The sequence below is a fragment of the Procambarus clarkii genome, chromosome 14 (genome assembly GCF_040958095.1).
Source record: "Procambarus clarkii isolate CNS0578487 chromosome 14, FALCON_Pclarkii_2.0, whole genome shotgun sequence".
In the NCBI taxonomy this organism is placed as follows: Eukaryota; Metazoa; Arthropoda; class Malacostraca; order Decapoda; family Cambaridae; genus Procambarus; species Procambarus clarkii.
Genome location: NC_091163.1, coordinates 6,765,842 through 6,781,834, shown reverse-complemented (window position 1 = coordinate 6,781,834; position 15,993 = coordinate 6,765,842). Strand labels below are relative to the sequence as shown.

The 15,993-nt window shown below is 39.9% G+C and overlaps 1 protein-coding gene across 14 annotated transcripts in view; it reads right to left on the bottom strand.

Moving 5' to 3' along the window:
- The window catches only part of Bruce (BIR repeat containing ubiquitin-conjugating enzyme), a 105,878-nt gene that overhangs the window by 76,957 nt on the left and 12,928 nt on the right, over positions 1 to 15,993 (bottom strand). For all 14 annotated transcript variants that reach the window (XM_069324304.1, XM_069324293.1, XM_069324297.1 and 11 more), the window contains exons 6-15: positions 15,757 to 15,976; positions 12,549 to 12,909; positions 9,467 to 10,566; positions 8,097 to 8,247; positions 7,262 to 7,432; positions 6,993 to 7,080; positions 5,895 to 6,026; positions 4,428 to 4,563; positions 2,675 to 2,819; positions 322 to 581 (exon numbers count right to left, since the gene is read on the bottom strand). In XM_069324304.1, the coding sequence (XP_069180405.1) occupies positions 322 to 581; positions 2,675 to 2,819; positions 4,428 to 4,563; positions 5,895 to 6,026; positions 6,993 to 7,080; positions 7,262 to 7,432; positions 8,097 to 8,247; positions 9,467 to 10,566; positions 12,549 to 12,909; positions 15,757 to 15,976 (2,764 nt within the window). The remainder of the gene's footprint in view (positions 1 to 321; positions 582 to 2,674; positions 2,820 to 4,427; positions 4,564 to 5,894; positions 6,027 to 6,992; positions 7,081 to 7,261; positions 7,433 to 8,096; positions 8,248 to 9,466; positions 10,567 to 12,548; positions 12,910 to 15,756; positions 15,977 to 15,993) is intronic.

The window sequence follows — 15,993 nt, the reverse complement described above, 5'->3', positions numbered from 1 at the left end:
GGTTCGGAAACCAAGTGGTGCTCTGTATTTGTAACTTTTTACACTTTCATAATGGATAACCAGATAAATGTATTGAATAAATTATCAGAACTTAATGAATTGAAGGAGTAATGAATTGCAACAAATAGGACCAATAAAGTTCATAATAACAAAGCAACACAAATTGGAAGATGTTTTAAGCCGTAGATCATTAGCACTTCAGTGTGGGGCACCTTATATAGCAAGGAATCTAAGTCCAAATGTTATATTTAGAGTATGTATTTCATGTCAAGACTCTAACCTCGTGAGCTAATGCCATAAAAAAACTAATATTATGCATACATGCTGCTGCTGCTGTTGTGACTGCTGTTGTGACTGTTGCTGCTGTGACTGTTGTTGGGGCAGCTTCAATGGCAAAGCCTTTATATGTACAAGATAAGTTCTGCTGCGACATGCTAGTAGACTTGGTGAGGTGAGAGTGATGTTTGCTCCCTGGCCTGATAAGTCAATGCAGCGGTTGACTGTCACTGGGCCACACAGTATTTCTGCATTGTGTGTACACTGGAACTCCTTCGTCAACACTGGGTTTTCAGGACAGTCATCTGCAATGAAACATTATCATCATCATTATATCTACTTTCTAACCAACTACTATGAGACAACCCAGAATGTAAGGGGTTGCCCAGACCCAAAATGGTAAGGGAATATAAGGCTGTGTAGCTAATAACAATCTCCACAAAGGTTCTGGATTTGTCCCCTGAACACAAAAGTTTACGTATAATACAAAATTGAAAGAGGCTCCCTGAAGAAGGCTTTGGAGAACCTCACTGTGTCAAAGCGTCCACATCAATATATCTCTAACACATCCTCCATGAAAAAAAGGAACGAATATGATGTAATATCTTACAGTACGTATGACAACATACAAAAGAACAACACTTATTATTCCAAAGTGACCATCAGGACCATAAACTCTAGATACGAACAACCAGTTCAACAACTCTCACTCAGTATTTATATAAGAACAGGTTCGTTCAGCAAACGATTTCTGTCCAATAGCAGGAGGCCTGACCAGTCTGTAGAGTACCATATATCTCTGGAAACCATTCTATCTTTAGGTTATCTTGAGATGATTTCGGGGCTTTAGTGTCCCCGCGGCCCGGTCCTCGACCAGGCCTCCATGCCCAGGAAGCAGCCTGTGACAGCTGACTAACACCCAGGTACCTATTTTACTGCTAGGTAATAGGGGCATAGGGTGAAAGAAACTCTGCCCATTGTTTCTCGCCGGCGCCCAGGATCGAACCCGGGACCACAGGATCACAAGTCCAGTGTGCTGTCCGCTCGGCCGACCGGCTCCCCGGTCGTCCGAGGGGAGATTCTAGAGCTCAGTGTGTAAGAAGTACCTTAACCAAAAATTTCAGTTAATTAACCTAAATATTTTTTTATTGTCAATAAGCAGAGTTTAAACTCAATCGTTGCCTTAACAGGGAGAACAATGTAGCTCAAATAGGGACTAGCTAGAACTTCTGCTGGAAGTGAAAACAGTAGCCTAGATGCTCAATTCAATAAGAACTGAAGTCATTTTTAAAAGCTTGGTAAATTAACTTACACTCAATTACAAAAATCAATTCTAGAGGGGAGAAATGAAATGATGACTAGCCAGCTATCCCACCAAGAAATTATATAAAGGCATACAGCTTATAAATGTTAAAACTGTGACCCTTAATTTTGTTTATGTACACACACTGGATGACAATGAAGATCCAAAGCAAACACCCACATCCCCAAGTGAAGCAACAACCTACAAACTAACATTACCAGCATCCAAATTACCTAATTTGCCAATTTGAAACTATGATTCAAGATGCCACTTCATGAATATATTTTAGGTACTTTCAAGACAACTTAGTGGACCAATGAGTAACTACCTGCATGTAATTCCTTATAATAAAAAACTATAATTCCAAGACTTAAGTATTATTGTCAATCAATAATGATTCATTACACTGCACGCAGAAATCACAATTGCGTGATGCATCAAGTGAACAAATCCACAAGGGCCGTGACAAGGATTCGAACCTGCGTCCGAGAGCAGCATCCCAGACGCTGCCTTAATTGACTGAGCTACGACATGGTCAAAAGGAGTTGAAACCGAAGTTCTACTGAACTTACTGGATCCTGCAGCCTCTCCGAGGCACAAACCAGGGTTTTACACAACTCCCCACATGCACTAGAGCTATGTCAATAGGCCATTCTCCCTCTTTGCCCTTACTTCATTACACAAGGCAGCTTAACATTAAGGTTAAGATTAAGGCAGCGTCTGGGATGCTCTTGGACGCAGGTTCGAATCCTTGTCACGGCCCTTGTGGGGCCGTGACACCATTACACTGCCTTACTTTAACAAAAATTCTTTCAATAGTTAAAAGAAAGTATTTCAATAGGCTCATCTATGCCACAAGTTGGTTTGACAGTGGTGTGGAGAAGCTGGAGTACCTGCTTCTCATGTGACAATGTAATGATGGATCAGTGGCCATATCTTGTCCACACAGACTCTTGTGGCCATATGATGTCCTCCCACAAGAGCAGGAGGGTACCATGAGACATCACACACATAAGGGAAAAACCTCTTAAAAAAAATATATTAAAATGAAAGAGAATATGAATTTTACAGAACAAGATTACAGCCAAGTCTTACCTAAGACATCATGTGGGATGCTTGATGTGGATGGAGTGTGAGCATGTGAAGGAGAAGCACTACCACCAGTGCTGGAAGATGCACTACTTCCTTGATGCCCAGTCTGACGACGAGGCGTAGCTAAATTTTGACGCAACAAGGTTACCTGCAAGTATAAACAAACTTCTTCAGATAACCGAAGCAATAATATCCTCACTATGATCAAATCGCAAACAGCAATAATACGGTGACTAACAAGGGTACATGGCCTGTTCACAGAGAATATTTTTGGACTTATTAAACTACTAAGAAAAAACTTGCTGGAAGCCTGTTAATGAAAGATGTCTGTAGCTACCTAACATTTATGCAGGGTATTCAAAGTCCAGGGCCCCACTTCTCACTGCTACTTGATTACTACATTTGCACAAATACAAGACACACATTACCCACCTCCTTTTCCACCTCCTATCCCACCCGGAAAACAAAACACCAGGAGTTACAGCTGACAATATAACACAATGTTCCTTCAAACATAACTACCTACAGCCAACATATTGGTAGTTTGCCTCTGTTCAAAATGGTCACATCACCCAAAGTCACCACCACAACATTTCAAAATACTGTACACTTCTTGTTTTGCAACATTATGAAACTCATTTATTTTCTATTCATTACAGTACTTTGAATACAAAAAATTACTCCAAACATTCGGAAAAAAATTCTTGTCAACATGAGTCGGGAACAAATACTGAATAGAAATACATACTCTATTCAGTGCAGATTGTGCATTCCTCAAAACAGGAACATTGACTGGATCAACTCGGCTCTGCACAAGATTATAATATAGCTCCCAAGGACATGTATTCCCGACATGGTAATTTATTACCCAGACCCGTCAAATGTTCAGTAGGACACTTGAACAGTACATAAGATATACCTGATTTTATAAATCTAAACAGAACTCATTCCTTGCATAAAACACACTATGAGGCATACACAATTTATGAATTATTTTGTGGGTGATTACTTAAGTGTAGTTACAGAATGAGAGCTATGCTCATGGTGTCCCGTCTTCCCTACAATCTTTGCTGTGCGATGGTTTGAAATTGATAATGGTTTTGACATCAACCACCACCTCATTTAACCCTTCAACTGCACATCACAAAAGGGGTGGTTCATCAATGGTGCACACCACAACCAGGGTTGTTTTAAGGAATAGCTTAAGATTTAAAACTGCTTTGGGTACACTGGGCTCACATCCTGTTCTTCAGGACAGTAAACAGATGCTAAAAATTAACCCATCTGCATCTCTCCTGGCTGCGAGAGCCTCAGTACAGGGAGCGCAACCAAGGCTGGCACATTCGGCAGAAGCTCACAGCACCATTGTGCAGCTAGGAACCACAGCACCACGTAATAATGATGAATGCAATAACAGCAATAATTTTGCTTGGTGCCATAGATGATGCTAACTATGATGAAGACTATGTACAACAATCAGGTATCAGTGAACACACTATTAGATATGATGCTCACAGTATGGGGCAGACAGCCACAGCACTCCCCCCTATTGTTTCATGCATGTACACATCATGAAATGACCCCATGCTCCTTTGCAATACATATAACCTTGTGGAAATGAATTCATATTCAGGATTTAGTGAGAGGAATGTGACGATAACAGAGCTCTGTGGCCAGTCTTAGGGGTATGTGTAGTACCCAAGTGCGACATCTCGCTCCCAATGTACACAGGTATGTACAAACAGTAATTACCAACCTGTAACACTGGTAAAGGGTTAGGAGGGCCTGGGATGAAGTTGAGCTTGAGATCAACATGACCAACTTGCACTGCGCCGACCCCACTTGCCCCAGCTGGCAGCAACAACTCAAACAAGTGCTCATCAAATGTTGAACTGAAAAAGTAAGCATTGTAATGACAATCTTCATTTTATGAAGCCTAATTTATCCATTTACATAATTCCAACACTGAAAGTGCTACAAAATTATTTTCAGTTGAATTACCATTGGCTAAACAGTGGACCATGTTGAAAGTATCAACCATTATTGTAATGATTTGAATAAGTTATGGATATAGTTTCTTATTCTGAATTTGAAACCTACAACAATTTTAAAACCACTGATAACTGTATCTTTTAAATCTAAATTTAATTCTTGAGTATACAGATTATATCTATAGGCAGTTCATGTTTTTTTCTTTTATGACTTTCCCCTTCGATAAATAATTTACTGTAAAGTTAAGTAAAGTAACCCAACTATAAATGTACTCAAAGCAAACATCTATGAATGAAGTTACAATTGATTGATGATTGGTGGTAATTTTCTTGAAACACATTTATAATAAGCTACCATCCAGTAGCTTATTACAGAGCAACTTGCCATAGTTGATCCAACTTCAAGTAGTCCTTTTATACACTATTAATAATTAATAACTTATTTCACTTAATCTTCTGACTTTTCCTCACCATCTGCTAAGACTGTTGTTCTCCACCATTCATAATATTTCCCTCTTACTAATTTACATAGAGATGGAAGGTATCAATGTACAGTAAAGTGTTGAGCATTAAAATACATACTGTAACACACACACACACACCATATTTCACACACCAAATGTAGTGCCACAAACCTTTCCCCCTACACATTCACCCACTCTTCACCAACTCTTGCCAACTGGCTTCCTTCCCTTCCATTTGCCAAGTGTTGTTCAAATGTTCAGTAGTACTATGTACAACAATATGTGTTGTTCACACACTTGGCCCCCTTGCTCTCTCACACTAGCCATATCTGGTCTCTATTATACCTTTCCTTTCCTACCTCTAAATTTATTCAATATTCACAGTTTTCACATGATTATCATCATCGTTCCATTCAAAGTAACCAAACCATCTTGCTATGCTCTCCTCGACCTTCCCACAACAAATCTTCTCCTGATACTTTCACTCTTTACTCAATTTAGTCATAACTACTCGTACCTAGCATGCTTCTCAGACTGCTCATGCTGTTCTAACTCATGCTCATATTTACTCCCTCGCCACTACACCATCTCATATCCATACACAAGTCATAGGCACTAAATTCTCTTAACAAAGGCTTTCACTGTGCAGCCATTTTTCTTTCCTGAAATGCTAAGTTTTCTACGTTAAACAATAACCAGAACCCAACAAGAAAACAATTTACATTTCTTTTAAGACGCCTAAATCAATTCCAATGACTTTGTCTTTACCTATCTGACTCAAGCCGCCAGGTGCGGGTAGTGTCCATGTCGTCAGCATGCTGTTGGAGGTGCTGGGGGTTACGACGCTGCTTTTGTGCTTGGATGATTTCTGACCAGCAAGGTGGAACAGTTGCCACAAATCTGTGATATGAAATAAATATTTTTAAGAAAGCTAGGAGTATAAAAATAAAATTTCCCCTTGAAAGCTTCCACTACAAGCTCCTGGTCCCTGACCAGGAGCCTGGAACCAGGCCATGGGGACGGTGAGCCCTGAAATCAGCGCAAAGTAAGGTAACTAATGTTTCAGTGATATTTTGCATGTTTTCTTGTAAGGTGAAGAAGAGTTGTGAGCCTCTCAAGTTTACACTTCAAAAATTGTGCTTAAAGCACCTCAACTTTTCATCTATTTCACACACTACCTGTGTGTGTATACACACACACTACCTGTGTGTGTATACGCACACACTACCTGTGTGTGTATAAGCACACTACCTGTGTGTACACTACCTCTGTGTGTGTGTGTGTGTGTGTGTGTGTGTGTGTGTGTGTGTGTGTGTGTGTGTGTGTGTGTGTGTGTGTGTGTGTGTGTGTGTGTGTGTGTGTGTGTGTGTGTGTGTGTGTGTGTGTGTGTGTGTGTGTGTGTGTGTGTGTGTGTGTGTGTGTGTGTGTGTGTGTGTGTGTGTGTGTGTGTGTGTGTGTGTGTGTGTGTGTGTGTGTGTGTGTGTGTATACACACACACACACACACACACACACACACACACACACACACACACACACACACACACACACACACACACACACACACACACACACACACACACACACACACACGGAGTCTAAAATTCTAGCTGGCCAGTGGTTAGCTACTTTATGGAATCTATCTTTATTATGACTTCATAGTATGGTGCATAGTGCTTCTGTCTCCCACTCATGGGTCAGTGGTTCAAGTCTCCTAGTGCCCATGTGAATGAAATGTTTATATCCACCATAGTGTGGTTGAATATTTATGTTCAATATACATATATAGTAAATATATATATATATATATATATTTTATTATTATAATATATGCATAATGTAAAAATAACTTAACAATGCAACTCACTTTGGGCATCCTGTCTGAAACTGAGTCAGCTCTACACACTTGTCAAGAACCTCCTGCGACAGTTCCTGATTTGCCAGCAGTTCACCAGCTGAAACAGTATAATATTATAAGAACATAACCTAAAATAAAAAATTTTGATTTTTCAATACATGTAATTGTCCACAGTTATTTTTGTAACATGCCTAGAATGAAACTATACACACTCAGATGGTTTCACAAAACATTTTGCAAGCATTACATGCCCCTTTACAAAATTTGAGAGGTCTTACGCGTAAGCTCTGGCTCCCGCGTCAGTGCTGGAGCTGCAGTAGAAGGCACGGATGCAGCTGAAGTTGTGCTTGAGGCTGTAGTATCGGGTTCCTTGCCCATTTCTGTCTCTTTACGCAGCTGGATCAAGTTGACTCTACCGTCGTCACAACTCACACACAGTCGTTCCAAGCCTGTAAACAATTGAATAGTCACTAATTCTCACACAAAAACATTGCTGAATGTAAATTGACTTTCTTTTCTACTGCTGCAGACAAAAAAAAACCCTCGTGTTACCAGTTGGCTTAAAATAAACTGTACTGATGGAAAACTCATTATATCACAGTGTGCATTTCATGGTAAGAATTGGGTCCTAATATGATATAAATGAAGAGTATTAGGATGTTTCAAAGATTTTCATCATCATCAATCAACATCCACATCATAATTATCCCATCTACCATTTCCATGGACTAGGGAGCAAACTAGGGAGCAACTCATTATCATCACCCATTCGCTCATGTTCAAGCTGTAGGGAGAAGGATCAGCGTGTGAAAATAATACCAGCATTAGCATTACACACACACACACAGGAAATAATATGAGCATCTCAAACAAAACCAGGCAAACATAGACATTCTTTAAAAGCCTAAACAGAATCACTCACATCATCATATAGGTATACATAGCACATCCTGGGGAATAGTGGTTTGCACACTTGCTTTTTAAAAGAGAGACCCAAGTTTGTATCCTAGATAGTGTGAGACAAATGTTGTTTGTCTATAAAATTTACAATATAACATCAGATTTAATAGGTTGCACTGTATTAAAGTAAAATAAAAACCCTCATTGACTTACTGTTACAGTAGACCACATTGTTAAAGTGGCGGCTTGAGGGTGGTGCAACACCATGAAAGAATTCCAAGGTTGACAGAGACAAAAGCCTTAGAGAACCATCCATGGTGATGCATGCTGCGACCCCATTTATTCCACAATCGTTATCGCTAAACTGTAAAGAAATTGTCAGAATTAGCATTTATCAAAGTTCAAAGTACTAGCCCAAATATTTTCCCTGTGACAAAAATAATGGCCTTATTTGATAACTGCAGTACTAGATTATGTATTGTTCAATAGCTCCAATACAAAAACACATTTTGACCATTCAAATCCAAATTCACAAATAGCCACTGTTCGTTCACAAACAGGCTGTCAGCTGGACACGCATGCACTGTCAGACAGATGCCTACATGATGTCAGCCAAATGCACACTATTCGATGTGTGCATCATGTCACCCAGACACGCGTGTACGCTGCCAGCCAAACACACGCTCACGTTGTCAACCATGACCTTCCAGTACTTAGACCTTATCACTGGTAAGGTGGGCATAATATTGGAGTATCACTTCAGCAAATTAGGTTCAAGCCTTATATAGAGTAAGTATAAAGACTAAACCACACACCAGAAGATGAGGAGACGACGACGTTTCGGTCCTTCCTCTACCATTATCAAGATCATCGACTTGATAATAGTCCAGGATGGACCGAAATGTCGTCTCATCTTCTGACATATGGTTTAGTCTTTATATCTTCAGCCACATTATTGTGACTCATCATCTGAATAACGTAAGTATATAGATGGAGAGATTAGAAGGGAAGCAAGATATCCCTGAGATATGACTTCATTCCAATAACAATATATCATTAGATTAAAATGTAGGAAAAATATGAGAACACAATTATAATGAATTTGGCATATTTGTCTGATGATTTTGACACATCATACCCATTTTTATGATGTGGGATAGGAGGAGAGTGGGGAGGGGGGTACAGGAGTCATTTATCCAAATCAGATAGGGTTGAAATATATAATCAAATCGAAACCATTACCCTCCAAGTTGCAAGACAAACTACAAATCACTTATATCCTCTCAATTGTTTGCACTAAGCTTCATTCACAATTGTTTCTCAGGGTTCGATCCCCAGCAGAGGCAGAAGAAAATGGGCAGATTCTTTCATCCTTGCAAAGCTCAACCCCCGCAAACACAACTAGGTGAATACACACACACACATCTGCCCTCCTTGGCTCTCCTCTACTCCTACCCTTAGATTCACAAGGTGCTTGAAAGTAAACATACAGCACAAGTAACAGCAGCAACAAAACTATTGTCTGGAAGATATTATTGCAGCAATAAATGTAAAAGGTAGAGAATGATCAACATTGTACAAACCTCTGGTGGTAGCAGCAACAGCTTTTTGGGCACAAATTCGTAAGATGTGAGAAGCTTAGTGTTGACGGGCTCTTCCTGCAGCACTACCACTTCACTGCCCTGACACACGCGGTACACAATAATAGCCCCGAACACTTCCCTCACTCCCCCCACTGCGCCATCACTGGTGTCCGTGGGTACGCTCCCCGAACAGCTGCTGCTCGCCGAGCCGTCGCTTCTGCTCAGAGTGACAACAACGTACTCTCCACAAGTTGTAGGTACTATTTGGTTAACTGTCAATCGTAGCTTTATACTGTTCAACTTATGCGGAAGAGGAATGCACTGGATGCACTTGGGTTCTTTTTTTAAACCATTCTTTGATTGAGGCTCAGGTGTAACCTGATTATCTTTGGCTTTTGACTTTGATGCTGAGGTTGATCCCACCTGGGCAGTTCCCTTATTCTTTACAAACATATTAGGTGGAGAAAAAAACATTTCAATATCATTAGGCAACAGTAATGGTGGATCTGACCACAGGTGTTTAGTCTTAGGATGAGTAATTATATTAGTCTGCCCAAATGTTCCAACCTTCACAGTAGATTTCTTATAAGGTCCTTGGGTTACCGATTTTGTAGCCACTTTGTTACTGGTTGTTGGTTGTGGAGCATTAACATTAAGGTCGTACACTAACAAATATGGAACAAAGTTCTGCTGACCAACAGATGCAGAGGAAGACACAACTGCAGGATCACTCAACGAGGCAGACTCCAACTCCAGAGCAACACAGTCTATGTCATTTTCCTCTTCTGTTGTGGATCCTCTCCTAGAAGAGTCTAATTTCATAATGTCCAAACTCTCTGCTTCTCTTTGGCTAGCTTGATTCACATTATTAAGCACCTGAACCAGTCCAACGTCACAAGTTTCCTGACGATCTCCGCTGGATGGGCCAAAAAGTTCGTAACGCCTCAGTCCCACCCCAACTACTAGACAAGAACGAACAGAAGATAACACATTCACAGTAGCACCCTTTAGTCTTTGGGACACTTCAATTGGATCTGCTAAAACACAGAGAGAGGAAACTCTCACATCGTGTGACGGTCGAGGGGGTGCAAACAGTTCATCTGAAAAAGAAAAATTAACTTTTAGAAGGAAAATATTCAATATAACAACATTAACAAAAATATAATCAATTATTGATTTTGGGAGGAATAAGATGATGTTAACAAAAATGTTTGCACCTTAAATATTTAAACAAAAACAAGAATTTGTGAATGTATTAGTATGAAATATATTAACAAGTGGTATTCATAATGAATTCGAGTTAACGATTGAACTAGCTATGTAGATTTTATTAAATGCTATTTGGAGGTCCCACCCAGGTCTCTTCCCTCTCCTCCTTTCCCTTTTCTTCTTTATCCTCCCTCTCTCCTCAACCTCACCACCTATCTTCCCTCTATCTCTCTCTCTCTCTCTCTTGTATTTTCCCCTCTTCCAACTCTGTCCCACTATCCACCTGTCTCCTCTCTCTTTAACCTTCCGTCTCTTCAAACATCCTCCCCTGCCTCCACCCCTTCTTTGTCTTAGAAACTATAATTAGAAATTCACATCCATTGCGAAGAAATTTAGGGACCCAGTCAACCACCTTTCACTGATTACTTGGGAGAGTCATTACTTATTACGCTCGACCCCCCTTTTAACACACTGGCAGTCTGGCCTCTCCGCATGTTCCTGGCCATACATGTTTCAGGCTCCTCAGGCTGCTTAGTGATGCAAATTATTTTTTACAATAATTTTACATTTTCAAAGTAAGTTGATGGGTAATAACTATAAATTTGGTGTTAATTTTTAAATTAAGTGTTCAGAGAAGAGATGCAAATACAAGAGTGTATTCATAATACATTATGCTCCCGAACATAAACATAGCTGGCTTGGCAGGTCCCGCTCAGCGATGCTTAAAATGTTTACAATCGTTGAATATTTTCTGTTATTTGTTTGGTTATTACTATAAATTTGGTGTCAAAATGTTCACAAATGAATTCCCTAGAGACCACAAGCAAACACCAAAGTGTACTTATAACAGATCATGCATGACAGCCATGAATATATGAATGTTTATGAATATCAATTGTATGATATCTTAAGTGTCATTGGAACACAAAACATCGATTAGGCCGAGCAGAATGGACCCTGACCAGCCATGTCCATCCTAACAGCATACCCACGCTTGGGGTTATCTAATACCATACATACACTGTGAATAACTAATAGCATACACATGCTAGGACAACATATTAGCATACCCACACGTTTTACCTAATAACATACCCATTGCTGGGAATATCTAACAATGGACCCATGATGGGGATACAGTGCTTGATAACAAATGCAACCCCGGGGATGCTTGATAACATTCACGCCACACTCACCGTCTGCATTTATGCCAAGACCTGCATTCTGCTCTGATGCCACACCCGCTGTGGTACAACTGCAGTCATACATCAGTGTTTGCACTATCACCTTCAGACATCAAATGAGCTGCATCACCACCTATCCAGGATTTTAAATGCACTAACTTGCCCCACTCAATGTTTTACATTGATACAACCACAGTTAGCAATTTGGCATCTAATCATTCAAAATGCATCAAAGTTATCATCTATTGGACATTACCTGATACTTGGGCAGCTCTGCCTTTGCCATGACATGTCTCCCAAAACAAAATTGCACATTTATTTAGCTAATCACACATCCCTTACATTTAAACTAATACAATTATATTATCTTTATATTCACCCTGGTGCATCCTACTCTTCTTTTCAATTCCAGTCACTAAGTTACCTTTACTTTCAGGTGTTTCACCACACATCCACAAGACTTTTAATTATCCTACATAATTCAAAACTAAAACAAGGAAATAAAATGTATGTCATATACAATGGCTATTTTTAAGAAAGGTACAACTTGGAATGATGTAACGTGCTAAGTAAGATGATTATGGACGGTCAAGACACATTAGCGTCTTTTACCACAAAACACTGACACATGGTCAACACGTGTAAATTATTCTTTATCCATACATAAGCAAATACTGTAATGAACTTACCAGCTGCTATATCATCGAGGGGTAACTCTACGACCTGAGATGTTGGGGGAGGAGGAGGAGGGGGAGGTGGAGATGGGGATGACGCAGGGGGAACAGGCGGCGTTGGTGGTCCTGGTGACTGGATGCTTGGAGCGTCAGTTTCAGTACGGAGGCCAGCATGCATATCACACTCAGAATCCGCTCTAGCAAGACTGGCATCATTTTCACTATTTGCTGAACCATTCTGTTCTTCCTCTCCCCATGTCCACGCTTCACAGGGGGCAGGTGGCTGCAGAGGTACATCCGTATACCCTATCGTGTCCGAAAAATGCTTATCTAATATTGTAGAGTCAGAGGGATCTATTGAAAAATTTACCTCCTTCTGAAAAATGAGAGAGCATCTTTTAATACCACAATTCTTTTCAGACATTCTGTATCTTGATAGCTAGCATACTGATAATTTATAATTATTTTTACAAGGCATTTACAATTACATACCCAAAAATGTTGACCAAACCACACACACTAGAAAGTGAAGAGGTGATGACGTTTCGGTCGGTCCAGGACCATTATCAAGTCGATTATGATGAGAGGAAGGCGTTAAAGGCAATAAATAGGCAAGAGAGGTGAGGAGAAGGAAATCTTAGAGGAAGAAGAAGCAAGGCAATAGGTACAGAAGGTAAGGTGCAATAAAGGGGTAATAATTGGAAAGAAAGGAATCGTAAGAGAAAACAAGAGAACGAAAAGAAAAAGAAGAAAGATAAAAGGAAGGGTAGGCTTATATTAGGTCACATTTGTTCAAACGTTTAGAACATTTGAGTATATACTGATAAAGGGAAGAGTCAACAGCAACAAAGCTAGGTTGGCTTTGTTGCTTCCTCAGGTTCATGTTGGGTATGTTGTGTATCAGAGCCGATTCAAAAAGATGTTAAGATGTTTCTTGCCTCTATACAACTGCGTCTGTATAGAGGCAAGAAAGATTATTTTAGAGGAAGGCCAATCAATAGGATGATTAGAATTCCTAACATGACAGAAGAGTACATTGTTTGTGTCTGCAGACTTAACACTTCTTGTGTGTTCCTTAAGTCTGTCATTATCATACCCAAAAATGATAAAACACTACACTTTAATATGTAATATCAACATTAAATTTAACTATTATTATTATTAGTGAATAAAACAAGATGGCCATATAGTCATACAAAGACAATACAAAACAAAGTTATTGAAATTAGCCTGAATGTAAACAGAGCTATTATGTTGATTCAGTCAAGAGAACTAGGCAGAATGGTCAACAACTTAAATGTGGTTAAGAGAAAATTGTTGAAAGCAAATGATACGAGAAAGCAGCTAGTAGCAGAGCAGTGTCTGTAATATTAGTCTGGACAAATAACATTGTAAGCCATGAAGCAGCTCATAGCCTATGAAGTGGAAGAAATGCTAATCTGAATGATTCACAAGAGTTGAGTGGTGCTGGTTCTCCATGTTATCCTAAAGTGAGGAAGATAGCATTAATGGATGGGTGATGAATATGCTCAACGCCTCTAATGCTCATCAATGTACATGATGAAATTAAGGTTAAATTAAAACTAATGGAAAATGCACCGAAAGCCTTAGTCAGTGGAGAATTTGCTACAGGCTTGCACAAATGGATACTGATATCAACTAACATGGTTCAGTGGCCCAGCACTAGCCTCATTACATTTAAATTTGGAGCTTAAAAGTGAAATAGGTAAATTATTGTCAAAGAAGCTGAAGGTAGACGAGCAATACAGACGGTGCCGGTAGACGAGTACTACAGAGGGTACTCAGACGAGTGTTACGGATGGCACTCATAGATCGTGTTACAGAGGATACTAATATAGGAAAGACAACCCTGCAAGGTGGACACACTTTGTGGAGCACACACACATAAAGCATCATTAGCAAAGTCTGCTTAATGCACAATATTAAACGGTACAAGCAAATTCAGCATTCAAGAAACGAGAATATTTTTTTCTCGACTGCCCGTACGCAATTCAACATTTTTTTTCTGGGCTAACCTCTTGGTATTATAAATTACTAGTTTGGGTTGAATGGTGCCACAGATATTCAAGTAACTACCAGGTCTCTTATTGTTCAGGCCAACCAAACACCAAGATCTGGTATGCTCATATTGTGTGAGGAGAGCACGTGAATCTAAAATCAACCCAAAACTGAGTAAAACCACTCAAAGTAGAGACAAAGCAAAACCTATGTATACTCCCTTGAGTGGATAACCAAGTACTCAAGTAGACTTTACAGGCTACGATACCATGTTCACAAAAACCTGACACCACACCCCCCTTGCTAAGCACTACCTGGCCAGAAATGCTGGAATCCACATCAAAACAACTGGACCACAAGCATCATACTAAACTATACAGACGTTTCTACAGACCTCACCTAGTGATCATGTCCCCCAAGATACCACCTCATAAACGTGTATGAAGACAATCATAGGGAGGAATCGCCTGGGTCAGAGAAGATTACTATTCAGACATGACCTTTACTAAACAGGATGCCAGAGAAGATAACCCTGAAACCACAGCTGTAGACGACTGAAAACCATAACACAAAATTATTTGGAAATACACTCAAAAAGAGTACAAGTCATGAACACAACACCACCATAAACACAATACAATAACTGTAACAAGGAGGCACCAGCCAGACGACAGGGCACCAGATAAAAGTCTGATGGGCTGGGCGAAGCCAGACACCTGGTGAACTAGCACTGGCATCTTGTCATGCACTTTAGGCACTAGTGCATGGGTAACACTGGGTTTCTCCTCTACTTGCTATGTGATTTTACTCAATTTTGGCCAGATCTCAGATCCCCCTACCCCCCATGCTTCCCTCACCTCTACAAGCACACCAGATTCTGGTCCTGTGCTTAGTAGGCCACCGAGATGCCTGGTAATGTTGTGATTGACACTTGTGTTACCAGAATCAATTTCTCAAGGAGCTACTAAAGCCTTCCAGAAAAGCCTGTTTCATTGCATCAAAAATTTTGTTTCATGTGAAAGGTCATAATACAATTTTATTTACCTAACATCTGGCAGAGACAAATAATCTTCTAAGGTTATTCATGTCTTCTATGTAACAAACCCAAAAGGTATCTTATCACAATCCAATTTTACAATACACAATTTTCTTCTATTCTTTATAATTATGTTCATCGTATTATGCTTCCTAGAACAAATCTTACCTTTAGTTGCTTAGCTGTATTCCACACAACAATATTGCCATGTTTCGTTGCAGAAGCAATAAACTGATGACTATTAGTGTGACTTATAAATGCCACTTCCTCGGTGCGTTCACTGTGCGTCAGTGCTGGGCTGGTGGCATATGTAACAGAGAGCGGCACATTGTTGGTATATTCCCCTTTAACAAATGGGCAGTTCGGAGAGTGGCGCTCATGTTCCGACCTACAAGGAATAAAGAA